General features: G+C 47.1%; 1 protein-coding gene across 1 annotated transcript in view; it reads right to left on the reverse strand.

The window, feature by feature from the left end:
* The window catches only part of Acvr1b (activin A receptor type 1B), a 38,648-nt gene extending 23,993 nt beyond the window's left edge, over positions 1-14,655 (reverse strand). Inside the window, exon 1 of the mRNA XM_041646046.1 lies at positions 14,464-14,655. Within this exon, the coding sequence (XP_041501980.1) occupies positions 14,464-14,554 (91 nt within the window). The 5' untranslated portion in view covers positions 14,555-14,655. The remainder of the gene's footprint in view (positions 1-14,463) is intronic.
* Positions 14,656-27,914: the final 13,259 nt, after the last annotated feature.

The raw sequence follows: 27,914 nt of genomic DNA on the forward strand, positions 1-27,914 counted from the left end.
AACACTCACAGTGCCTATCAGTGCTCACAAGGCCATTATCTTTGTCGTAGTCTTTTTCTTCTTCTTCTTTTTTTTTTTTTTTTTGGTTTTTTGAGACAGAGTTTCTCTGTAGCTTTGGGGTCTGTCCTGGAACTCACTCTTGTAGACCAGACTGGCCTCGAACTCACAGAGATCCACCTGACTCTGCCTCCCAAGTGCTGGGATTAAAGGTATGAGCCACCACCGCCCAGCTAAATCCATTATCTTAAAAGATACTTTTAACTATGTAGTACTCCACTGTGTAAATGTACCACGTTTTTCTTATCCATTCTTCGGTCGAGGGGCATTTAGGTTGTTTCCAGGTTCTGGCTATGACAAACAAAGCTGCTATGAACATAGTTGAGCACATGTCCCTGTGGTACAATTGAGCATCCTCTGGATATACCCAAAAGTGGTATTGCTGGGTCTTGAGGAAGGTTGTTTTCTAATTTTCTGAGAAATTACTATACTGATTTTCAAAGGGGCTGTACCAATTTGTACTCCCACCAGCAATGCAGGAGTGTTCCCTTTTCCCCACAACCTCTCCAGCATAAGTTGTCATCAGTGTTTTTGATCTTGGCCATTCTTACAGGTGTAAGATGAAATCTCAGAGTTGTTTTGATTTGCACTTCTCTGATTTGCAGGCAAATGGATGGATCTATCAAACGTCATATTGAGTGAGGTAACCCAGACCCAGAAAGACAATTATCACATGTACTCACTCATAAGTGGCTTTTAGACATAAAGCAAAGAAAACCAGCCTACAATTCACAATCCCAGAGAACCTAGACAACTAAGAGAGACTTACATGGATCTAATCTACATGGGAAGTATAAAAAGATAAGATCTCCTGAGTAAATTGGGAGCATGGGGACCTTGGGAGAGGGTTGAAGGGGAGGGGAGAGAAAGGGAGGGGAACAGAGAAAAATGAGAGCTCAATAAAATCAATAAAAAAAACTTTCAGGATTTGGTTTGTTCAAATCTGGACCAAAAAAAAAAAAAGTTTCAATGCACACTTGGCTAAAAGCTCTTAAACCTGTTAGGCCCCAATGTCAACATTTCCAGGTGGTTTATCCTGGAATTTCCCACATTCTGGGTTCTGTTGGCTCCTAGTGGTGCACTGTTAGCATGTACCGCCTCTGCAGTTTCTGTAACTCAGTTAGATCTGAAGGTCTGATCTGCAACCAATTCAATTTTGCTTCCCCCCACCCCCACCGTCTTTCTTTGAGATAGGGTCTCACAGAGCCTAGACTGGTCTTGAATTCCTGATCTTCCTGCCTTCACCTGCTGAGCGCTAAGGTGTGCATCTTACACGGGACTGGTCTTCTATTAAGCTTTATTACTTGATATTTTATGTATGTATTCATATAGTGTTTGCCTCTGTAGATGTATATATGCCATGTATGTACCCTGTGCCTGTATAAGACAGAGGGTGTCAGACCCTCTGGAGCTGAAGTTATAGATAGGTGTGAGCCACCATGTGGGTGCTGGGAACCAAATCTGGGTCCTCTGCAAGAGCAGCAAGTGCTCTTAAGAGCAGAGCCATCTCCCCAGCCCCCATCTTTTGGCTTTTCAAGACAGGGTCTTGCTATGTAGCACAGGTCAGCCTTCAACTCCTGCCTCAGCATCCTGACTTACGGGATACCGCCATGCCCAGTGTCAGTTCAAATTTTAACTAGATTAGTGACACACAGAATTTCCTTTTGTAACAGGCCCTACTGCAACACTGTGTCCTCAGCACTGTCCTCCTGCAGCTCAACAGGCACAGACTTTGGCAAAGATGAAGCATTCTCTCTCTCAGACTATGTATCTACTAGATTCTATTGAAAACTCAAAATTGGATTCAATGTATTTCCTTAATAGCTCTAAGATTTAAGAGTGGGCTCTTTGAAATATCTGTGTGTGTGTGTGTGTGTGTGTATGTGTGTGTGTGTGTATTTTCTGCATGTATGTTTGTGTATGTAAGAGGTGTGGGGGACAGGGAGGGGAAGAGCGAGCGAGCTTGCTCTCACCTTCAGAGTTCACATCACCACCCGCATGTGGAAGTGAGAGGACTCTTGTGTCAGTCAGCTCTCTTCTTCCCTGTGTGGATCTCAGGGGATCAAACTCGGCTCGTTATGTTCAGTGGAAGAGACACCATGCCAGTCCCTACAAACAGGCTCCTCCTTTGATAATTAAGGTCTGCCATCATTCCTGTCTGATCTAATTCTGTGGCTTGTCCAGCCTTATTATACTGGTCAGGAGGTCAGCATCATATCCCCGCCCCTGCCCCCGGTCAAGTTATTCCATATAAGGAGAAGATCTTGTGAGCAGTCTCAGGTGGCCTGTCCCTACTGGGGATACTTCCTGCTCTGCCTCAATGCAGCCTACCTTCCCACAGGTTTGCTGTCTGACATCTGCACACTCTGAGTTGTGCCTCCCAACTGCTGAGAGAGAACCCTCACTTGCTACTGAGCCTCCCAACTCTGGGGCTGCACAATGCAGAATTACTTCATAGAACATCCAGTCACTGGAAAATTTCTAAAGCTCTCACAGACACTGTATGATAGATTTTGGTCTTTTTTTAAATTTTTCTTTCTTTTTTCCCTTTTTAGTTTTTCAAGACAGGATTTCTCTGTGTAAGCTATCCTGGCTGTCCTGGAACTCGCTCTGTAGACCAGGCTGGCCTGGAACTCACAGAGATCCACCTGTCTCTGCCTCCCAAGTGCTGGGATTAAAGGTGTGCACCACTGGCAGGCTAGTGCACTTTTTCTTGACTAGGGTTGTCTTATTCTCTGCCTTCCACAATCCCCGTTCTTTAAACTTTAAAGGTGTAGGTAAATGCTTAAGGTTGGCTCCCAGAGCAGGAGCCATAACACCAGAAGCAGAGCAGCAGTGGAAAGAAAAACGAATTTAAACATCACTGAATACAGGGTGCAGAATCTGGGAGCCCTTCAATTAGTGCTCTCTAGTTACTAAGGATTTGAGGTATATTTCCCCAGGGTTTCTTTGATGTAGTAATGTAGTTATAAGGAGAATTTTCAAAATAAATTCATAATATAAAAAAACTGGGAACCTAATTTGTTCACCAAGATATAAATGCATCATCATATCTCTATCTATCTATCTATCTATCTATCTATCTATCTATCAAGACAGGGTCTCACTATGTAGCTCTGGCTGTCCTAGAACTCACTACAAGGACCAGGCTAATCTCAAACTCACCTGCCTCTGCTTCCTGAGTACTGGGATTAAAGGTGTGAGCCTATCTATGCCTAGCTATCATATGTGTGTGTGTGAGAGATTTACTTTACTTTTAGTTATGTGTAGTTGTACCTGTGTGTTGGTATGTGCTCAGAGGCGAGCAGAGGGCACCAGATCTCCTGGAGTTGGAGTTACAGATGGTTGCGAGTCACCTGAAGTGGAACGACCAGGTTCTCCACAAGAGCACACATATTCTTCTGAACTACTACTCCAGTTATGCTGCTATATAAATTTACTATGTATGAGATGACACAGTACAATTAAACCGACAATGCCCCCCCGACCCAGTGATAGAAAAGTTGACGATAAAATTCATATAAATTACAAGGGATCCTGAATAGTCAAGACAATCATAGAGAGCAGAAATAAAAGAACAAAGTTGAGCTGGACGGTGGTGGCGCATGCTTTTAATCCCAGCACTTGAGAGGCAGGCGGATCTGTGTGAGTTCAAGGCCAGCCTGGTCTACTGAGGGAGTTACAGGACAGGCTCCAAAGCTACACAGAGAAACCCTGTCTCAAAACAAAACAAAAAAGGAAATAAAAAACAGAAAACAAAAACATGTACAGGAATAGTCACAAAAGATTCCAAATGCCCATCAAATGATGAGCAGATAAGCAAAATGTGGTTTATTCCTACAAGGGAATCATTCATTACTCAGCCATAGGAAGGAAGCAATTACACACACTACATACGGATGAATCCTGAAAACACTGCAGAGAAAAGAAACCATGTCATGCGGTTCAACCAGATGACATGCCCAAACATGGACTTGGGGTTTGTAGGTGTTATTGAGGGTGGAGGCAATGATTAATGAGTTTTCTTATTAAAGTTTTCTTTTGGAGTAATGAGAAACTTTAAAATTCCATAATGGTGGTAATCTGGATATTGTGAAAGGCTTTAATGCCACCAAGTGTACACTTTCAAGTGGTTAAAATAAGTCAATTCAGCTATATGTATTTTATAACAATTTAAAACTACCATAAATTCACACACCCAAAGCAGACTGTGTAATATAACCTCAAAGTACAAAAGCAAAACAAAATCCTAGTCTATGCACAGGAAAATGATCTGGAGGCAAAGTACTTTTCCAAGTACTGTCTAGGTCTCCCACCACGTCCCAAGAATCTCTGACCTACACAAGAAGGGATGCCAGGGTGCTGTCACCTTTCCTGATCCTTCTCTTATCTATCTAACACACTACCTGGTAAACTCAGAAAAAACCAGGTCAGATCAACACTGTAACTGATAAATCTCAGCCCAGAAAGTTACATGCATTTCTAGATTGACAAGTTATTTATATTAGATTTATTAATTTTATGTGTTTTCCCTGCACACACACACGTCTGTGTATCAGATGTGCTTGCAGGTCATGGAGAGCATCAGATCCCCTTTAACTGGAGTCACAGATAGTTGTGAGCTATCACACGGGCACTGGGAATTGAACCCAGGTCCAGGGCTTTTAAACACTGAGCCATTTCTCTAGTCCACATTGAGACAGTGTCTCACTGTGTAGCCCTGCTTGGTTCAGAACTTGCTATTGAGACCAGGATTGTCTCAAACTCACAGATCCACCTGAATGCCCGAGTGCTGGGATTAAGGACACGTGCCACCCCACCAATCTCTTACTTTAGAGAGAGGATCTCAGACACCCCAGGATAGCCTTGAACTTCTGAGTGGCTCCCTTGAGTGCTGGGATTTCAATCACGTGCAGTTTTATCATTAGGCACGGAGTCTACCAACTGCGCTGCACCCCCAGCTCCCTACACTGTCATTTTCCCCTAACTACAGATATAAACAATTGCCAAAATAGTTATTAAAGTCTTATAGTGGGGGCTAGTGGAATGACTCGGCAAATAAAGCACTTCCTGTCTTGCCTGATGGCCTGTGACCCTCACGGTAAAAGGAAAAAACTTCTGGCTTGATTACCCATGACCCTCATGGCAGAAGGAGAGGACGAACTCCTGAGAGTTGTTCTCTCACCTACACACACACACACACACACACACACACACACGTGCCTTGGAACGTGTGCCCCTCCCCCACAAATAAATTAAAACCACACCACAACAACTAAGAAAATCTGAATAGAGGTATCTGACCCTGAACTGTCACAGACAGAGGTAATATTTGGTTTGCTTAGGGCAGAAAAGGGTAAGAAGGCAGTGACTGGGGACAGATACTGAGCCCCAAAGTTCTAATTATACTAACTAGAAAAACTTTGCGTTAGCAAAGCAATTATATGCTGTTGGCTACCCCCTCCCAAAGTCTCATTTTCATCCTTCATGCTCATCAAAAGTGAATCTTCAAAAAGACAAAAAGTTCTGAGTGCTGAGACACTATACAGTCAGAGGGCACAATGCACTTGGTAGGATCCAGAAAACTGTGCTGGTAAAAAAACAAACAAACAAACAAACAAAAAAACAACAAAAAAAAAAACAAACTCAAGCACTTATGGAAAAAAATGTACCTGACTCAATAAAGGCAGTTTTTGTATTGGGGGCAAACCCCATCTGTTTAACAATAAAGGCACTTGATAAACTTGGCATTTAATTCCAGACTTGGAAAAGACCTTGGATGGAGTTTGCATAAGAGAAAGGTGTCTGGAAAGCCAGGCCCACACTACACCATTCTGTGAGCAGCCCTTTCTGAGATCTGCTAGGAGACAAACCCAACCCTAGAGAGCTGTTTAAACAAGTTCAACTTTAAGCCTCGGGTGTAGAGAATGAAAGCTTTGTTCTCACTCAGAAGAGATGTTTGATGTTTATGCTAAGGAGACCTGTCACTGCAATTTAATTTATGACGATGGTAAATACCCGAACTTCACACAGGGCCCACCTGCTGCCCAGGAGAACGCAAGTGCAAACTAAGCAGACATTGCTAGGAACGAACATGTGCAAAGCTCCCAGACCTAAACACGCAGACTCAGCTGCTGTATTTAGAAATTCAGTAACTTGGTTTATTCTCCTTAACTTAGTTTATAATAGAGAGCAAGTGGGTTTTTGTTTGTTTGTTTTGGCTACACTTGTGTAGACACACTTCTGGCTCATTAGAGCAGGGGGATATTTATCACGGGAGCTCTCTTCCTCACCACCCATTTACTATACTTTAAGTAGAGAGCAGTGAACCTTACACTTGTGAGGCAGAAGAGCAAGGAATGACTTTCTGCCAACTAGAGTAATGCAGAAGAAAAACAAACAAACAAACAAAAATCAACCAAGAAGGAGAAACTAATGAGGCTGACATTAAGTTAATTTGGCTGCAATAAAACAAATATGTAATATCACACACAGATATCAGAGAGGTGAGGTAAGAAGAGAAATTATTATGTCCAAATAACTCACAAATAGCCACAGCATCTCTGAGTGGCTGGGATTTAGAACAAAATAAAGCAAAATAAAATAGAACAAGGGGCCAGCTAGAGAGATGGCTCAGAGGAGCACCGCTGCTCTCGCTGAGGACCTGTGTTTGGTTACCGGCACCCACCCAGCAGCTCACAACCATCTGTTACTCTAGTTCCAGGGGACCTGGCACCCTCTTTTGGCCTCCAAAGATATCAGGCACACCTGAAGTACATATACAGACATGCAGGCAAAATATCCATGATATTTAAAAAATGATTAAAAATATATCAGGAAATAAATTATAGCAAGACAGAACTGGAATTATTTACCTAGGATTTTATTGAGAGGATAGAAAATGAACAAATTCAATTAAACAAATTTATTAGGTACTTAAAATCCACAAGGTTCTATGTCCAGCTGAAGGACCCACTGTTTGAAGGTCAGAGGAGCAGAACCCCAAGCAATGTGCCCCCCAACACTACCATAAGGAAAGGTGCTGACCAGGAAAACACAGGAGGATGGAATTCCCTGGGAATATTATATTTAGCTTGGAAAAGGAGAAGAGACAGGAAAGGCTTGGGGCCATGAAAATACAAGGCACACTAGACCCACACTGAAATGACAATGCCAACAACAGTGCTAAGGTTCCAGCTAGCGAAAAGGGCAACAAAAAGACCAGGGCCAGATGAGATTGATGATGTCAATCTTAGGGCCACGAGTTGAGCCTCGAAACGCATGGAAGCAGCAGGGCCATGGGACAGAGCGGGTAAAACCTGCAGTAGGAGAAGGCAGAGGAAGACTGCGGCGGTAGCTGGGTTAGAAGCATCTCAGCAGAGCCCAGCACTTAGAGCACACATCTTAGAGTCCTACCACCGAAGCACTGGTCACCTCTCAAGCACAAAGACCAGCGGCACAGGAGTGAACAACCTGGAGCCAGCTCAGTGCCCAGGGGCTGCACTTCTACGAGAGATGCTTTTATTGCCACCATTACCCCAGTGCATGAGGAGGTTCCTAACTCCTGCAGTTCTCCGCAATTCCAACAAGCGAACTAACTGCTAAAAGGCAAGGATATTCCTCTTAATTCAGCTCTAGGCCAGGCATGCACGGGGCTGCACTGATGCAATCTTATCTATGACTATGAGTGTTAAGTGCGATATACAAACACATAGTAAGACAATGCCTGACGACTGAGGGCATAGGGGCTCCTCCACGAATTCTTAGAAACTCCTCGGGTCAGCTCGACCCAAGTTAACCCGGAAAGCCCATAAATCCCATTTTCCCTCCATATAAATTCCAAGCCTCAGCCTCCTGGCTGCTCAAGAGTACAGACATGCCACCACATGGCTGCCAGGACTTCCACAGAGATGCTGAGCTACTGGGCCACATCCTCACGCCCATGCTGCGTTATTTCTCCTGTTGTTTTACTTTCCCCACTGCTGTCTTACTCACCACACACGTGTACAAAAAACTCTCCTGTTTCAGTTTCTACAGGTCAGAGTCCAAGCACAGCAAGAAGGTGTCAGCTAAAATTCTCCTCTACGATGAGGTCCTCTTCCAAGTTTAATAGTTGTTTGCTAGATCCACTGCCTGGCAAGGACTCAAACCCTACTATAAGAAAAGGACCACTCTCTCAGCTCCTTGTCTGACTGCCACGAGCCTGTTGGGACGGGAAACTTACAACGTGGCTGCTTGCTTGCTTCCAAGCCAGATGGAGAATCTCTAATTTCTTTTCTGCAATGGACTGAGAATCAGTCTTTAAAGGGCAGGTTCAATGACACCAAGCCCATCTACCCGAACATCAACTGACTGTCAAATCCCCAAGTAGTACCAACATCAACAGTATTGGTGATGGTGTCACCAGGGTGACTGACTGGGTCCAGGTGGATAGACATCAAGTCCCAGGACTCTGTGGGAGACAGATGGTGGCTACAGGAAGCACAATCCCCTTAGCTGTCCACTGTCTATCTCATTTGGCAGAGGTAGGCATCGTGCTAATGTCTAGTCCATTGGGGGTGTTCACCAAGTGCTAATAAAATCTGTGCACCAACAATATATTCGATGTGTATATGCTTATCTACTTACAGGACTTCGAGGTGCATATTACAATTCTGGGGGCTGGGAATATAGTGTTTGACCAATATCCATGAGACTCTGGATCCCATCCCCAGCACTGCCAAAAACCAACAACAACAACAAAAATTCAGGTGCAGTGACACCATCAGTCCTCAGGGACTAGGGTGATGGTTCGTCCCTGAGCGACCATGAGAATCTAAGTCCAGAACCGCAGCACTCGCAGCACCCACATAAGCGCCAAGCACTGGGAAAGCATGTGGTAGGGAGACAGCCAGACCCCCATGGGATTGCTGGCCAGCTAATCTATCCAAGAGAACCTGTCTCCAAAAATAAGGTGGACAATGATGGGGAAAAAACTTGGCATCAATCTCTGGTCTCCATACATGCATGCATGAACAAGTGTACCTGCTTACATATATGCATACACCATACACATACACACAAAAAGAAGACCTTAAAATTTTACATGATGTAATTTATCTCTAGAACATTTGTTTAACTAATGAAATTAAACATCATTATTCTGATTCCATTCATATGAATTTGTCTTCTTGCTAAAAGTTATCTGTAACCCCAAAACACAACACTTATAGTCTTCCTGGCCACTCGAGGACACGCACAGAGCAGTAAGACTTGAGCAGCCCAACACACATGTTCCCAGTGGAGGTCAAACAAGGCGACACTCTGCTTTCCTTCGGCTCTCATACTGTAAACACATGTCCTCTTGGCAGTATATTTAGTGCCATACTTTTGTTGATGATTTTTTATGTAAAACAGTCCCCAAGCACAGTGCTGAAGTGGTGTCTGGCGTTCTCAAGCACAAGAAGACAGTGATATGCCTTAGACAGAATGATGCACTAGGTAAGCTTGATTCAGGCAAGAGTTACAGTTTTTGCTGAAGTTCCAAGCACCAATAATGTGTATTAAATAGTGTGTCTATGCAGAACACATGGTTATCTCTGGCTCACCTGATGACGAGGCTATGATCAAGGCTTGCAAGAACCTAACCCTGTACTTCCCTGGGAGCAATGGCTCTGACGGATTAGCAGTGTCAGTAGCCACTTATCAACTGTAACTACCAGGCAGAGTGCACAGTGAAGCAGAGGATGGAATGGCCGCACTGGGCACACTCCAGCCCATCCTCCTCAGAGCACTCAGCCAGTAACTGTGTTTACTTATTTATTTTTAGTTTAAGCCACAGTGATGTTAAGTTCCACAACAGTGGGCATTTGGGAACTTTTGTTCATTGTGTGTTATTTCCTCATGCCAAAGCTGTTCTAGGAACATACCCAACTGAATGAACACAGAAATCCCCTATATGTAACTATGTAAATAATAGGGCGATGCGATATTTGTATTTTCATTATGTAAATTCAAAGTACCCAGTAGGACAAATGCAGGGTTCAGACTGGATAGAAAGAAGAAGAGAAAAAAAGACGACCACAAACTGAGAAGACAAAAGCAGGTGGATCTCTGCGAGTCCGAGGCCACCCTGGTCTGCAGAGCAAGTTCCAGGACAGCCAAGGTTACACAGAGAAACCTTGTCGCAAAAACCACGCCCCCCAACCCCTCAAAAAAAGTGACCACATGGCTTCAAGAGATACTACCTCTGCCATCCAGAGAGGGCAAGGTCCGCTGAAAAGGAAACTTTCCCGGCTAAATCAAACTCTAGCGGGTCTAGAGAAGGGGAAGGAGGCTGCTCTCAGGACCACTGGTGTCCATGCTCCACTTATCCTGGATGGAAGCCAGCAGGTAGACAAGCGGGCACAGCAGGCAAGGGCGGAGATGGCGCTGCCGGAGTCCAGGCGCAGGGTAAGCCATGCATGGGGTAGGAGCACTGAGATGAGCAGAACAGAGCAGGTCTTCGAGCAAACAGAGAAATTCGAGTCAGACGCAGAAGCCAAAGCACCAGTGACATCCCCAGTCTAGGCGGGACTGGGGTAAGGATACCTGCCACACAGCCAGCACTGGAAGCTCAGTGAGGATGGCCAGGACTCTGTAAATATGGGGGGGGGGCAAGGAGATACCGCCCCCGTACCAGGAAGCACAAGTACTCAACACAAAGAGGCAGGATCCCAGAATTACTGTTGACTACTGTTCTAAGGCAAACTTCAGAAAGAGCGAATAAAATTGACAATACAGCCACCATAGCAGTATTCTAATTTATCCTTCAAAAATAAGGAGGATCTAAAGTGCCCTGAGCTGGGAATTCCATTCCCCCCGTGATACCCTGCACTCCTGGATACTTATGAGAACAGACTGCAACACAATTCAACTCATGTTCCGAATGCAACAAGCAGCCTCGACAGGACATGCCGAAAGCAGCAGCATGTCCCTCCTCTCCCAGCGCCTCTTTACTGAATCATATTTTGGTAGCAAGGTTACAATTAGCTCACCGGTGGAGAATAAACCTATTTATAACACAGCAGTCCCCCCTGAAAGGCACAATTATCTAAAAGGGGTTTAGAGGAAAATAAAGTACAGCTTCTTCCCCTACTGCCTGCAGACTCCCAAGGTCTTCCCGGAAGGAGTCCTCGGTCTAACCTTCCTGTGTTCACAGTTGCCATCCTGGCCACCTCTCAGCCTCCATGTTCTTATGTAACATTTACATAGTACCATAAACACACCCAGAGTTGCATAACATTGCCAACCAATAAAGCCTAAAGCAGGTCACTCCCTCAGCCTGTCTTTGATTAGCCCAGGTATGCTGCCGGGCCTATGAGAAAAAAGCCTGCCAAAGGCAGAAATCAACTCGAGGAAATATGAACCCTGGCTACCAAAAAGCAAAATAAGAAATGAGCCACACCGACATGTGGTGTGTCTATCAATCAAAGTATGTTATTCTGCCCCATAAGATAAAAAGTAACCCAACATTGCTTCTTCACTGAAGTCAGAGACTGTCTAAAAATACCTCCCTGCCAACTGGCTATCAGTAAGTCAGCTCACAAATGTCCCAATAAGAGTGACATACAGCATTTTCTTATTTCCAGAGGAAAAACTGAGGCAGTAACAGTTACTTGTTCAAGGACAGCCTATAAGGAGATCAAGGTGCAGAGCGCCAGCCTCCTCCCTCCATCTGGTTCTAACCTTTAACCGGAGTAGCCATTTTAATATGCTTTATCACATCTGCCCGAGGAGCTGTTGGAACAAACTAATCAGAGCTCCCTTTCTCTCCAAAGGAGCTCTCCTCCACTGCACCTCAAATCCATGCCCACTGAACAAAGTTACAAGGCTGAGATTGGGATTACATTTTTGGGCTGCTCACAGAAACACAAATTGTCCCTGTCAGAACCTCACATGCCTCTCTCTTGCTGCTTTTGTCTTTAAAAAATGTCATGTTCTTCTCCTAACTTAATTTTACATTTTATAATACTAATGTGAAAATTCCTGAGAGGGCTGAAACACACACACCTATCAAATGGCTGCTGTTTCTAGGGTGACATCACTCCCCTATCACAGGCTGTGTACGAAGGCCCAGTTTTCATTAATTAATAGAAGAACACCTATCTCTTGCTGCCCTCACACGGTGTCCACACCCCAGGCATGAGAACTGCCTGGCTGGGCCACTTCTCCAGCCCACACAGAGGAGCACTGTATAGGAAATGCAGGGGAGGGAAAAAATCAACTTCTTGTTATCCCAGCCTCTACTTTCCCAGAAGTGACGTTTCACTTCAAGCCTTTTGCAACAGTGGTCTCTGTAGCATGCACTGTTGGCAACTGGATGTGTCCCGGAAAAAACTGCAGTGTCTGGCCAACAAGTTTAAAGGCCTCAGAGAATGTTTGCTGGACACATAACCGAATTCAAAAAAAGAACCCAGTTCCCTGTTATACCCACCCACCCTCACCCCAACAAACATTCTTTTAGGGAAGGTACAAAACAAAAACAACACACAGACTTCTACTACATGCAGAACCAGCTGGATTACCAATTAAACATTCTTAACTATGTTAAAACAAGAAAAACCCACAGAGAGATACACCTAATCAGTAGGGAAAGACTGCTTCAAAATCCTGGAGATGTCAGAGGCAGGATATTAACCCCACTGGAGGGGCTTAAAGGTTTATTTAGACACACATAACATGACAGACCTGAAGACGCAGACTCCTTATTTTACTATCCTGCTGGAGACACAGCACGGTCACATAGTCCAAAACCATGGCCCATAAGGCCCAGCAAACAGTCTGACTTATGAAAACCATTCTCTCCCCGCAAATGTAAGGCTCTGTTTGTACACCTCCAGCTTGTTTGTCAGTCTCTACCGCACAGTTACCTATGACAAGGCAGCAACATGAAGAACACAGCACAGTGCCTAACAGAAGCATTAGCCGGTGAACAAAGACCCGGCTGCACAAGCCTCACCACTGTGGGAGACAACACATCCAAGCAGGAGATAATGAACTTGTTTTTGAGACTCCAAAGTAGCATGGTATCGTCTACTGAGGGTCTGTTACTAAAGCAAGACCCACCTGAGAATCGTGTGTGTGTAAGCTCCAGGTACACACCACACACACTTGATCTCCCATTGCTGGAAGGTTGGGGGCCGCTGAGAAGTCAAAGCAGCAGGCTTTGTCCAATGGGATCAATGAGTATAATCCTAACCGCCCCACCATTACCCGTGTGTGGGTCAATAATCGCTTCGATGTAACTGCCAAATATAACCTTCATCTGCAACCCCAATGCCAAGACACATTTGAGAATACTATCAAATGAAATATTTTAGGGTTTCATGTGCTCTCCCCAGCCCCCAAAGCCTCATAAACAACACAGCCAGTGGAGTGTCCCACAGAAACGTCTACACCTCAGTAGTGGGAAAGGTGGGGGTGGGCCTGGCCCGCACAAGGCCCTGGGGGTTGGAAGGTGAGGGGTGTGTGTGTGGTGGGGTGCTGGAGGAGGCACTGTGTGCCACAGCGAAAGTACTGCCCAAGGTCCAGAGAGGTGGTGCAAAGGTGGGGTCTTTAAATTAAATTGGGGTGGGGGTGGGGAGTTGAACGACATTCCAGGATTTCACCTGAAAAGCACACTCAAAGTGATGAACTGAATGCCCCCCTGGGGCGGGGTGGGGGAGGCAAGGAGGAAAGCAAACACAAATACGCCTAGATTCAGATTACCAGCTGGGAAACTAGGCTTCACAGGGTTGGAGTGGTGGAAGCCAAGCTCCAAAAAGGTTTAGGGGCCTGTTCGCCCCATTTCCTCCAAACAGCTTCTACAGGCATGGATACCCGAGGGGGGGGGGGCTGCAGAACCCAAGGGAGTGAGCAAGGAAGGCGAAATGTGACTCCGGTGCCGAGAACATCAAGGTGGTAGGGGAGGAAGGGTAGAGGCACCCCAAGCTGAAGGAAGGTTAGAGACCCCTCTATCCTTGTAGCCCAGGGTACGTATCGGCTCTAGGTATCAGGTCACCTCGGAGAAACAAGCCCCCTTGCCGAACCCCACAATCTTGGCGGGAGAAAAGGCGCCCCCAGGAGCATCTGCTGGCAGGGAATAACCCCCCTCACACGGACGTGCTGAAGGGCAGGAGCCGGGGACCTCCACATCTCGGGGAAGCCTGGGCTGTGAGCGGAGGGAGCTGAGGGAGCTGGAAGCGCGACCCTCAGAGCGCGCCCGGGTCGGGCTCCGCCTGGAAGAGCGCGCGGGTCCCCAAGGCTGACCCCCGCCACCCCGGCCCTCCGCGCCCCCCGCCCGGCCATATTGCGCGGCTGGGGAGGGGGCGCGCCCGAGCCCCACGGCGGGTGAGAGGCCTCGCCTGGCCCTCTGCATCCCGCGCCGCCCCCCGGCCCGGGACTCACCCTGGATCCCTCGGGGCCCAGACCCGCCGCTGCCGGCGAGCAGGAGGACAACAAGGGGGAAGAAGGAGGAGGCTCCGGCCGACTCCGCCATAGTAACCGCCGCCGCAGCCCAGCAGCGCCCAGCGCGCGCGCGCGCCCCCGGCGCCTCCCTCCTCCCGCCCGCCCGCGCGCCCCCGGCTCCTTCGCTCCGCGCCGGCACGTGAGCTCCCGGGAGCCGGTGCGGCGGCTGCCGCGCGCGCCCCCGAAGGGCGGGGCCGGGTGCGCGCGGGCGCCCGCCTTAAAGGGGAGTGTCCCTGTTAAAGGGGCGGAGGCTCGCCTCGGCCAACCTCGCGCGCCGGTGCGGAGCCCAGCGGAGAGCCGGGGAGGCGGGGTCCGGCGGCCTCCTCCCTCCCCCTCCTCCCTCCTTCCCAGCGCCCACCCTCCGGCCCATTGAGTCCCGCAGGGTTCCGTCTCTAGGGTCTGCTAACCGGCGTCCTCGCGAGACTCCCCTTTGCAGCCCTCTGGACACAACAACCTGTGCGGTCCTCTTTTCAAAATATATCCAGACTGGCACAGCTGAGAGACTTGGTGAGGGCACTGCCTCAGGTAGAACCCTTTTGATAAATAGTGTGATAGTACCTATCAAACGTCTCCCAGTATGCTTCGCATTTGCCCGGCTTTTACGCTATCTGTCTTCAGGAAATAATGTGGCTAAATATTTACGCAAAATGTTCCCTTGCTTATTTATCTTTGGAAAAGCTGGAAACCAGAGAAGCAATAATAGAAGCTTAGATAAACTATGTTCGGCTCACCCATGTGAGGAAACTCTAGTCATTAAAAATGGATGTACAGGACTGGAGAGATGGCTCAGCAGTTAAGAGCACTTGGCTGCTCTTCTAGAGGACCCAGGTTCAATTCCCAGCACCCACAGGGCAGCTCACAACCGTCTTATAACTCTAAGATTTGACACCCTCACAGACATACATACATACAGGCAAAAACAATGCACACGAGATAAAAATAAAATCGGTTTACAAAACTAATGGCATGAGAAAATGTTATTCCATGTTAAATGAAAATGCAAAATACCAAACTTTATGATACTAAAATTTTGTTGGTGATACGTATATGTAGGAGAAAAAGGAAAGATGCTACTAAGCATTACCTCTAGGATTTGTTGTTTGTTTGTTTGAGTCAGGGTCTTACTATGTAGCCCTGGATACCCAGGCTGCCTGTGAGCTCACTCTACACAGGAATATGGCCTTAAACTCCTGATCCTCCTACCTTTGCCTAAGTGTATGGAGTGACAGGTGTCCTTGCCATGCTAGCAGCCCAGGTGATCAGAACTTGGCTGCACTAGATCTGACCTCCTGGTAAGATCGCATTCACACATTTGGGGTGGGGGTAGGGATACCAGTTGATCCTATACAATCAGTACTTCTGCAATTGGAAAGAGGATGCCAAATCCTCGGGAATACCACTCTGAGACATCCTTCCTTATGTCTTACTACCTCTGTGGCCTCAAGACTGGTGGTCACAGAGGGAGCCTATAGTTGCTGCACTTCCAGACAGTAAGGTCTAAGCGTAAGCATGCAGAACAACAGAACAACTACCTAAATCCTGTGTCCCCAGATCAGCACACCCATCATTTGCTCGCCTGATAACCCCTTGACTTTGGCCAAGAGTTTTTACCTCCCTAAACCTCAGTTCGCTCATTTGTACAATATTTTGTAGGGATGCTGTGAGAATTCGCTAGAGCATTGTAAAACACTTAACATGGACTCTGACACAGGAGACCATGTCAGAGTAGTGACTGGTATGAACACCACCTTTGCTACCGTCCTGCAGGGGGGGGACATGTCGAGTGTGCCCCACGTGCAGGCGAAGCTGCCGAGCCTCAGAGAAGGTGCAGCTTGTCTGAGCTCGCACATAATTAGCTGTTAACGCCACAGCCCACTGCTCTTGTGCTTTGTTCAAAACCGCAGCATCTTACGCTTTCATAAGGCCTAACCTTCAGAACCAAGCTGAGGACGGAAAATGAGATTTGCTGAGGTGGAGAGAAAGGGTAATTCTATTTCTCACACCCTTTTGTGAGGGTGCTTTCCTAGGTGATGCATCTACCCTCCCTCTAAGGCCCTGGGCTGCAGGGTGACAGAATGTCCAGCTCACACCCATGATCCTTTGCTTTTCCTGTGACTGGGCCCAAGGATGCCCCCTTCTAGGGCTTCTCACCATGCCTGAAGAAAGCGAAGTGTCCTTACTTCCAGTGGTTTATACAAACCTCTTGTATTTCGTGGCGTTGTGACATTTCTGTGCACGCATACGCTGTATAATGATCAAGTCAGGGTAAGTGTATCTCCTCAGACATGTATCACATCTTCACCGTAGAAGCCGTCAAACGCCTTTTTCCTGACTTTTCAAATATGGAAACTCTCACTATCTACAGTCGCTTCTTGTGCAGCAGCACACTAGAACTTCTCTTATCTAACTGTTGCTTAGTTCTGTTTATTGATCCCCCCCTTGTCCTCCCTCCTACTTGCCACAACCCCTGTAGCCACATTGTACTGAAGCCTTAAACTGCAGGCTAGACCTCTGCAGAGTCCAGGAACTTCTGGTCTCCAGTCCCTTTGGTGTTCAATCCCTCAGACTCCTAGAGGTCACTTTCCTAGGAAAAGAAATCCTTCTTCCCTGTGCTCCAGTGACTAGACAGTTTCCATCTTGATCATAATTCACCAAGGCACCATTAAGAGGACTCATGTCAGGTTGCCGGGATGAGCACTTGGAGCATGAGCACTTACAGAGGACCTACGGTACCCAAACACAGAATGCCTGCCTGCTCAGTCTCACAGAGGACCTACGGTACCCCAGACACAGCATGTCTGCCTGCTCAGTCTCACAGAGGACCTCCGGTACCCCAGACACAGCATGCCTGCCTGCTCAATCTCACAGAGGACCTCCGGTACCCCAGAAACAGCATGTCTGCCTGCTCAGTCTTGGGTCCTTGCTTTCATGAAACGTGTCATTGTATTCAGACAAGCAGGAAAGAAAGACAACAATGGTTTGTGTCCACTCTGGTGCAGGCCACAGAGTCAGTGGGGCATGCCGAAGTTTCAGCCGGTCAGCTCTACAGGAAGCAGCTGAAGAGAGTGACCAAGAAGAGGCCACACCACGGCTGATTGTTGGGTAGCCAGTGCTCCTCGGATAGACAGATCTGAGGAACAGGGCTAGGGAGGTGACTCAGAGGTAAAGAGCCCTTGTTGTTCTTACAGAGGACCTGGCTTCAGTTCCCAGCACCCACATCAGGCCCCTCACAACCACTTGTAATACAGTCATGGGAGATCTGGTGCCCTTTCTTGGCTTTTGTATGTACCAGGCACACATGTGGTACACATACATACCTGCAAGCATTCATACATGCACATAAAATACATCTTTTTAAATTTTTTTTAATTTTTTTTAAATTTTATTTTCGAGACAGGGTTTCTCCGTAGCTTTTGGTTCCTGTCCTGGAACTAGCTCTTCTAGACCAGGCTGGCCTCGAACTCACAGAGATCCGCCTGCCTCTGTCTCCCGAGTGCTGGGATTAAAGGCATGCGCCACCACCGGGCAAATACATCTTTTTTTAAAAAGATCACTTTGCTAATCCAAATCAACTAAAACTTGATACAGAAGAGTATTGGAGCGTGGCAAGATTGACCCAAGGAAACCAAAGAGGAAGAAGTTCCAACAGCTTACACAGGAGAGGAGGAAGAGGGGATCCTAGGCAGCAGCACCGAAAGGGGAAATGTGAGAGGTGGAAGCAAGGTTGGTGGATGTGGGACGTGAAGGACAGTCTGGTAGAACTCCCGGATGACTTGACATGTGTAACTGTGCCTAGATTAGGAAAGACGGACAGGTATGGGAGGAGAGAAGAGAAATCCCATCAGACATCCAGATTGCGGTAGGCATCACATACCTGGAGCCACAGGCGGGTTTGGAAACCAGGTGCACAGCATGCAAGTTCAAACACCTCAAGGGAACACAAGAATGCCAGGAGTGCAGCAACCTGGCAGGAAGAGAGACTGTCCTGTGTAGCAAAACCATCTGAGGAGGACAGACTTGTAACTCTACAGGAGAGGCTTCTAACAGGCTTAGGTTTAAGTGTGTAAGCCCCTTGGTGACTCCTGCTCACGCCAATTCAGTGGAAGATGGGGTGGAAGGCTGAGGCTCAAGGAGACTCCCGTGTCATTTTTCTCTTTAAAAGAACTTGGCTATGAAATACTCGATAAACTAGCAAGGAGGTGAAGAATCTTGAACTCAGAAGCTAAGAACAAGATGGGCTATGGCTGAGTGACACTTGCCCAGAATGCCCTGGGGTCCGTCTCTAGCTGCTTCTGCTGAATTGACACGTCCACTCCTGGGAGGAGGGAGCCTCTCAAGACCCAGGAAGCAAAATTTGTGAGAATCACCTGAGGTTATATAGATGGTAAACAATTTCCGGGTGAGAGGAAATTCTTGGGTGAAGTTGCTGCAAGTTGTGTAGTGACGCTCGCAGAAGGCGGGATGGAACTGTCCCTTGAGTAGCTGCCTTCGAGGGGCCCGTGCTCCTTTAAGTAACCCCGTTAAATTCATTAGCTCGCTGAGCTAGACTTGGCTGGAGTCTCTCCTTTAGTTTGTCATGCCATCTCTATGTGTGCTGACTAGAATGTTTTGTATGAAAAGCACAGAAACATCCAACAGCATAAAACAAGCAAACGCCTAAGAAGATAAGGAGGAAACAGGTGACTGCCTTCCACCTCGGGAGGGTTTGCACACCGACAACTCGAGGCATGGTTTTGTAGGAGACAAAGCCTGGGTCCATCCACAGAGAAACCCTCTGCACTGGCTCTGACCCACAGAAGGTAGTACAGTTAGTGCGTTCATAGGAGACACCTCAGAAAAATTGCCTGACTTGAACTTTGGTATTGGGTGAAAGTGAGGGCAAAAATCTTCCAGGAGATTTCATAAATGCAAGCCTGCTCCATGATATATTTTCATTCAAAATCTACCCCACCTGGATAGTTTGGGAAATGACAAACTATTTAGACTCAAGTAACCTAGGGCCATGTGTGGTAGTAGCAAGAAAAAAAAAGAGGAATAAATCAACTCTAGAGGAAATCAACCCTTAACTCTAGAAGATTCTTATAGTTAGTATTATAATAAAGACAGAGTTAAAAAGACATGATCAAATGGGATTTAGAGAAAAATATAACAACTTAGAACTATATGTTCATAGAAAAATGCCTTCTTAAATTGAGTCAGATGAAAAACCTAAGTCATTGTTGACTTCATTGCATACTTTACACGGTTCAGTATTCACTAGTAGGTTAGATGGATTATATAACTTCCAGGTTAAGAGAAGAGGAAATATGATAATAAAAAAAGCCAAGAAAGTGAGCAAGTAAATGAAAAGGAAAATAGAAATATTCAACAAATAGAAAGAATATAATAAATAAAAATAAGTTCAGATCTAAGGACAATTATAATAAATATAAATAAACTAAATAATCCAATTTAAAAATGATGACTTCTAGACTGGACAAGAGGGGAAAAGGTGTTAGATACACAAAGTGAGAGGAGCGATTTTACTTTGTTCTGCTGTTTTACTAAAAGCAGAGAGATCCTAGATTACCTCGAGTGAAGGAGCCAAGAAGAGTTCTACCACACAGGAAGATGAAGGAATAGAAGACAGAACCAGAATCCAGAAGTACAGGGGCCTGGAGGAGAATGTTCCTGTCTCAGAGACAGGAGAAGGTGGTGAGAAAGGAGAAACAGGTAAGCAGACAAGGCTTAGCTTATGTTCTCAGTCAAGCTACAGTTATATTGAGGTAATTTGCTCATAAGGATGAATGGCTTATGACAGAGAGTGTGTTTGAAGAAAGTGGTAAAGATAGGCAAAAATTTACTCTCATGGAAAAAATAAAAGTGTTATCTGGAGATTCAGAAAACTAGAAAGAATGTCCAAGTGGGAGTCAAGCGGCAACCACAGAACAGAAGATGAAGTCTCAGGGACTCTTTCTGATGTATCATTTTTTCTGGAAATGTTCATCAGCCTAGGGTGGGGACAGATGCGTACCTTAGAGCCAGAAAAGATGGAACTGGAGGATGAGGCCTGTGGGATGGATGGAGAGGTGAGAGAGGGACGGTTCATGAGACAACAGAAAGAACTTGAACGTGATGTACCTGGTGGCTGAGCTGGAGGCGGCCAGAGGGCCTGCTATTGACCAGAAATGCCTTGTGACCCCACTTGCCTTCAACAGCTTATAGTCTGTACACAAGTGGTCCCACAGGAAGGGGCCTAGCTGTGGTATTCCTGAAGAATATACCCTTCAGGCTCTCCTGCTCCCTCTCCATGTAGAGGCTACCACATGGCACATGACTTTAGAGACCGGCTTTCTGTCTTCAACCCTCACCCTGACCTCGTTCCACTCCAGTGCTTCTTTGGTAAACAGGCCCTGTGCCCTCAGCCGTGATGACTCATGCCGGAGTTTCTACCTGAGCATGCCCAGTGCCCAAACAGGACTGCTCCTGGCCATTCTGTTGTTGCGAGCCTCGTGGTTTCTTCCTGTCTGCCTGGTGCCCTTGTTTGCGGGGCCTGTGACATTCCAGGCCAGAACCTCACAGCGCTCTGGGACTGTTGCTACTACAACCTCTTCACTTCCTGGTTGCTCTGGTTCCCCAGTGCTCTGGGAACACTATCAGGCACCCATGTCTCATGAAACTGACGTACGCTTTGTCGGCGCTCTTCTCTAGAGCATGTAGGCTTCTTTGTTGCTTAAAATCATGAAGTTCTCAATCTAGAAGGGAATATTAAGTCATTGGGTCTGATCCTGTTATTTTATAGCTTAGTGTTTGGTGAGACAAAGTTTCTCTGTCTGTCCTGGAACTCCCTATATAGACCAGGCTGACCTCAAACTTGGGGATCTTGTCTGTCTCTGCCTCCCGAGGGCTGGGACTAAAGGCATGTGTCACCATGCCTAGCTTTGATCCTGTTATTTTAGGGTGGAGAAACTGAGGTTCAGTAGAGACAAGTGTCTTGTCCAGGGACAGTGCCCAAATTGGCAGTTAATACCTCTCTACGCAATGAGAACTTACTACTCATCTAGACTGACCCCTTACACAGTCTCTGGACACCAGCTGGCCCAGGAAGCTGCCCTGAGTGTGCATCATGTTCACGACCACCTAGTAGTGACACCATTCAGCTCAGGGAGAGGAGAGGAACTGAGCCCCTAGCCCAAGATGGTTCAGCAAATACCTAGTCTAACAGTTTCTCTGTTGTCCTGGTTTCTCCTCCCTATTCTCCCACAGCCCTGAGACTCCTCACAGAAGCTTCCTTCTTACCTGTTGGTCTAGAGTCTATCATGCTCTCCTGCAGTTCCTGCTTCTCCAGGGGACACACTTCTAGATTTAGAAGTTGTGTGGGCAAACTTCTGGCCACAGCTGATGGTACTGGGGCTGGCTCTCTGGGCCAAGGAAAAGCAGCATAGAAACTGGCTGAACTTGTGAATATTTGAACTACAAAGGCAAGGAAACTGAGTGACTGAGATGGTGGCAGGTGTCTGGAAGCCACACCGGTTCAGGATGAGTTGAGACAGCAGTGTGGAACAAAGGCTCAACGTAAAGGCAGCAAGACAAGGAGGTTCACCAGGGTGTGTTCATCATGGGTGTGTCTGTGGCTACACCCCTTCAGCCTCACCCTCCAGTCAGGTGGTGTCCAACCCTGTGTGCTCAGGTCCCTGAGATCTGGCAGTGTCCCCTGGGGAGGTCCTTTGAGATTTCCACCTATGTCCTCGAAGCCTCTGATCCAGCAAGCACACCAGCTCCAGACTGACTCCTCCAGGAAGCTTCCCCCCCCCCCTTGTGTGTTTGCCTGTCTTCTCCAGGTCACTCATAACCTGGCCCAGGCAGCAGTCCTTTTCTCTTCTTTTCCATCATGTGGTTCTCATTGGCTGATAGACTCTTCCAGCTATGTGGTAGCACTTATTATCAATTTTGCTATTTGAAGCCATCGGCTTTACCGCTGCCATTTTGTATTCTAATAATCCATGTATAGGCTATCAATTCTTTACCCTTGAGTACATATTGAAAATCTGTTAGTCAGGCCTTGGCCTAGGTCCTGGGAATGAGTGGCTTTTAGCTCATAACCCAGGAAGGAGAGCAACGTTCCCCTAGCCAGACTCTGGTGTGTCATGATCCCAGCTACCCACTTAGATACCCAGCAAGGCGATTGGCCCTGTCACGTTGACACACATGCAGACACAGCTATTTCCTGCTTTCTTTCTCATTGTTTTTAGCCCCCCCCCCTCCAATCCTGGCATCCTCTCTACACCCCACTCTCCCTTCTTCTGATCTTTATTCTGTGGAGGAGACAGAGACTGAAAGAGACAGACAGACAGAGACAGAGACTGAAAGAGACAGACAGAGAGAGACAGAGACTGAAAGAGACAGACAGAGAGAGAGACAGACACAGAGACTGAAAGAGACAGACAGACAGACAGACAGACAGACAGAGACAGAGAAAGAGAGCCTGACTTTATGCTATTTTAGGACCCCATCACTTTTCAAAAAACCTGGTGGAGAATCCTGCCAAAGCCCTAGGGTGGGGGAGGGGAGGCTGAGCAATCAGAACCCTGGGCAGGTTGGGAAAGCCAGGTTACAACTGCCCGCTGCAGAGATGGAGCTCCAATCACGGCGCCGCACCCTTGACAGCTGCTTCAGCGGCCCACTCAGGCCCAGCTCGACCCGGTCCGACCCGACAGACCCACCTCCTCTTTGTCTCGCCCGACCGGCACTCCTCCCTAGCAGTCACTGAGGACTCCACATACCAGGCACCATGTAAAATTGGTGTGTTTCTGGAAACACACCACACGCCGAGAAGCCTTGAAATTCTTCTTGGAACAGGTCCAGGGGTTTATTTATGAAATTCCCAGGGGGTGGGAGAGACAGTCTGGACGTCGCAGACTGAGTGCTTTGCCCGCATGCATACCCGCTGCCTTAGCCGGCTCTTACTACAGACCCTGCTCGCGCTGTGCTGGGCCGGCAGAAAACTAGCTCAGAAGAGCAAGGGGATTTGGCTATGGAGCCACGTTCTGACCTCCCGCCTCCTCTCTGGCAGCCCCCACCTCCCTTCCTCCTCTCAGCCCTTCCCCTGCCCCCTCCACTTTCTATAGAAGTATCTTTAGATGCCTGGGAATGTAGCTTCAGAGTAGAGAGCTTGCCTAGTGTGTGAGAGTCCTTGGTTCCTATCCACAACCAGTCCTCAGAGAAAAGCAAAACACACGCACTTGTCTTTAGTTTCCTGCCTCCTAGGGTGATGCCAAGAGCCTCAGCCCGGTGGAGAGACTATCTTCCACAAATGTCACCCTCTTCCTTCAGAACTTAGTTCACTAGTCTGTTAGGGATGCAATAAACAGTTTAAGCCAAGAGTGTTACACTTGCCAGAGGAGTCAGGGACCCCATCCCCCAAACTAATAAAATCAGGGTACAAGTAATAAAACTCATTGAATCCCAGCAGGACAGTCCGGGAAATGTCCTTTTAGGATAACAGCTCCCTACCCCGAGCAGCCTAGGCCTCCAACACTGATATTTAGAAAGCTTGCTCTGTTTAGAAAGACTCCGACAAGTTCAAGTGACTTCACACGCCGCCTCCGGAAGTTTCTCCTCCCCCGGGAAGTCCCAGCCTGATTACACAGAAAGAGCTGGGGTGGGGAGATAGGCCTGGGAATAGCCTCTCCCAGGGGGAGCAAGCAGGTGTGGGCAGGCACACCTGCCAACCTATGTGAGGTAGGTAGATCCACTCCTGGCTGGACGGCACAGTGTCAGCCTGCCAGGGCCTGCACTTATGCCTGAAGGAGCATGTGTGTAGGAACGTGTGCAAATGTGCTAATGCGTATGGGCTGGAAAGGATTGGCACAGAGATAAAGGTCCAGAACCATGCCCACTCATGCCCCTCGAGCCATCTCAGTCAGCCGTGGCATCTGCCCAGGCTTATGGGTTAATGTGTTCATGGGAAAGTGTAATGGTGAAGGTATTTTTTAGGGAGCACGGTAGAGGAGGACCATAGCCTCCAGATGTAGACAGATATGGTTCAAACCCTAGATCTATAATTTGTTAGCCATGCAATTTGGGGCCCATCATTTAAGCTCTTTAGCCTTTTGGTTCCTAATCTGTAATATGGAAGTAATTTCTATATGTTTTTCTTTTGAGACACAGTCTCACCGTAGCCGTGGTTGGCCTGGAACTCAGGGCATAGACCAGGCTGGCCTTGAACTCAAAGATCTTCCGTCTCTACCTTCCAAGTCCAGGACTGAAAGAGTGCTCCACCGTGCTTGGTGAAATAATGATTTTTATTTTTGCAAAATGTATGTCACAATAGAAGGAACTGTCTACTTTCAGTTGCCAGAGACTGTAAAAATGACAGTTGTGCCTTCTGAGAGGCCAAGAATGCCAGTCCTGGAGTGGGGCTGCCAGTGTCTCAATCTTCCCGCCCATAAGGCGGGAATAACAACAGCCCCGACTTCGGGGTCTGTCATAGGCTCATGTAGTTAGTCTACACAGCGATTCAGTGCCATCTATGGGGCCACAGCACCTTGCATAGAGCCAGCATTCACACCTCTGTGGTCCTTACCCCAGGATCCAGTCCCACTATACAGCCCCTGTCCCAGCTTGCCCTGCCTATGGCGTCAGGCCAGGTTTTTTTCCTTACAGTAAAATCTGGTTTTTCCCCAAGCTGGTCCTTCCCAGGCGTGCTGTTGTCATGGGAACCTGCAGAGGCTGCCTCAGTTTGGGGGAGAAAGGGCTTGTTGATGAAAGCCGAAGACTCCCACCATGGCTGTTACAGCCACTACAATAGGGGGCTAGCTATTACAACTCGGGAATACAGCCAGCCACTGGGGGCTGTCTGTCTATGCGGTTCCCATGCACCCCACCAGCTGCCCAGTGCTCAGTGAGCCCCTAAGTGAGCAGCCTTGACCAGGTGAGCAAAATCCCTTGATTCAAACTCCTCTGGCACCATTTCTTTCCCCCCCTCCCCTCTCCTCCCACTCTTTCTCCATTTTGCTCCTCTTGACACAGGGTCTCAAGTAGCCCAGGTTGACCTCTAGCTCACTGTACAGCTACATAAGGCCTTGAACTCTTTCTCTCCTGGTCTCCATCCCCTGAATGCTGGGATTACAGTGAGTGCCCCACACCTGGCTTTCTCTCTCTCCTCATTTCAAAGACAGAGCTAGTGGGGAGCATCTGTGTCTCCTGGTGGGCTTAGAGCAGGGCTCAGACTGGTCTTCTACTCTCTTCCTCTGGAAGACAATCAGGTGTCTGCAGAACATGTACACTTGGCTTTGTGGGACAGATGGGCAAACTGAGGCCTCAGCCACACAAGTGACTTCCGGAGTCATGCAGCCAGTAAAACAGAGGTGTCGTCCTTTGAAGTGTGTCGTCATCTAGAAGTACTGGGAACTACTCAGAAGCAAGGTGAGGAACGGGGCAGGGACCCGGCAGCTGGTCCCCAGAACAGGTGCATGCCACCTAATTCTCCATTCAGTGGTTCTCAACCTTCCTAATGCTGTGACCTTTTAATACAGCTTCTCACGCTGTGGTGACCCCAACCATAAAATGACTATGCTACTGCAGTTTTGCTACTGTTAGGAATTGTAAGGTAAATATCTGTTTGCGGGATATCTGATCTGCAACCCCGTAAAAGGGTCGTTTGACCCACAGGTTGGGAACCACTTGTCCAAGAGGACAAAAAGTCAGCCCATCTCCTCCTGTTAAACTTCCACTCCTGAAAGCAAGGTCATCCCCTGACCCTCTCGTCCGTTCTTCCTTCAGTGCAGCAGGAACCTCTACAAATTTCACCAAATTTATACCTCTTCATTTCCCGCCTAGCAGTTGTTCTCAAGGTGCCCCAATGCTGTCTTAAAAAAAATCCTAAATTGTGTGTAGATGTCCACGCCTGCATGTGGATATATGTGCATGAGTGCAGGTGTCAGATCCCATGGAATAAGATCTACAGACTGTTGTGTGCCACCACGTGAATGCTTGGCTTGAATCCAGGTCCTCTGCAGGAGCTGCCAGTGCTGCCAACCACCCAAGCCATTGCTCCAGTCCCTCCCTGTGCTTCTTGACCCTGCAACTTTGGGGAATGTCCCCAAAGAAAAACTGAGCAGACATGCTCCCAAAGCTGTACCCCAGTCAATGTTCACAGAGAGGGAACTGTGCCTATAAGGTGTTGTCCCTCCTCAAAGGCTTATAGAAAAGTGTTGAATTGGGGCTGGGGTAGAGCTCAATGGCAGAGCTCATGTTTAGCATCCGTAAGAGTCAGGATGTAACCTCAAGAACACACTCAAAAGGAATGACACGAAAGGATGTCTATGATCTATAATTAGGGTTGGGAAAAACAGGTTATAAAACTTGTACAGTATAATCTAAAATTATACATAAAAGAGCTGGAAAGACATCCAGCAAAATGTTTACAAGATTTCTGTTCAGCGAAATTATTATAAATAATTTTTTCTTGACTGTATTATCAGTACTACCTTTCTTTCTTTCTTTTTTCTTCTTTCTTTGAAATAGGGTCTCATTACGTAGACCAGGCTGGCCTGAAACTTGCTATGTAGACCAGGCTGGCCTTGAGCTCATAGTAATTGACCTGCCTCTGCCTCCTGAATGTAAGACTCAAAGGTGTGTGCCATCATGTCCAGCAATATTGTCTTTTTTTTTTTTTTTTTTTTTTTTTTGGTTTTTCGAGACAGGGTTTCTCTGTAGCTTTGGAGCCTGTCCTGGAGCTAGCTCTTGTAGACCAGGCCGGTCTCGAACTCACAGAGATCCACCTGCCTCTGCCTCCCGAGTGCTGGGATTAAAGGCGTGCGCCACCATCGCCCGGCAATATTGTCATTTCTAAAGATGAATATATCCTGTTTCTGTGAATTTAAAAAAAAGCTAGCCAGGTGTATTAGCACACATCTCTAATCCCAGCAGGTGACCTGGGCCACTGAGTTTGAGGTCAGCCTAGTCTACACAGCAAGTTCCAGGACAGTCGGGGATATCCAGAGATACTATGTCTCAGGGGAAAAAAATGAAAAAACAAAACAAAACAAAAAAACCCAAAAAAAAACCAAAACAAACAAAAAAATCTACCACCACCACCAACAACAACAAAAAAAAAACACAAAAAATCCAACCAAAAGTTAATTTAAAATATCCTTACTCACTTACTTTTCTAGCATGATTATGCTAGAAAAAAAGAAATATGTGTGTACATATATATATGAATTTATAAAAACTATACAATAAATTGTTAAATATTATACTATCATTAGAATGTTTACAAATGCTTTAGAAATATTTAAATATTTATGAGGGTCTAACTGAGAAATACCAGACACAAAATGGAATGCACCCCACAGTGGTAATCACATGCAGTATCCATGCAATGAAGCAATGGCTTCCACTTAGTG

Source organism: Microtus oregoni, unplaced genomic scaffold (assembly GCF_018167655.1).
Source record: "Microtus oregoni isolate MIOR12 unplaced genomic scaffold, Mior012 000118F_ref0000498, whole genome shotgun sequence".
Taxonomy (NCBI): domain Eukaryota; kingdom Metazoa; phylum Chordata; class Mammalia; order Rodentia; family Cricetidae; genus Microtus; species Microtus oregoni.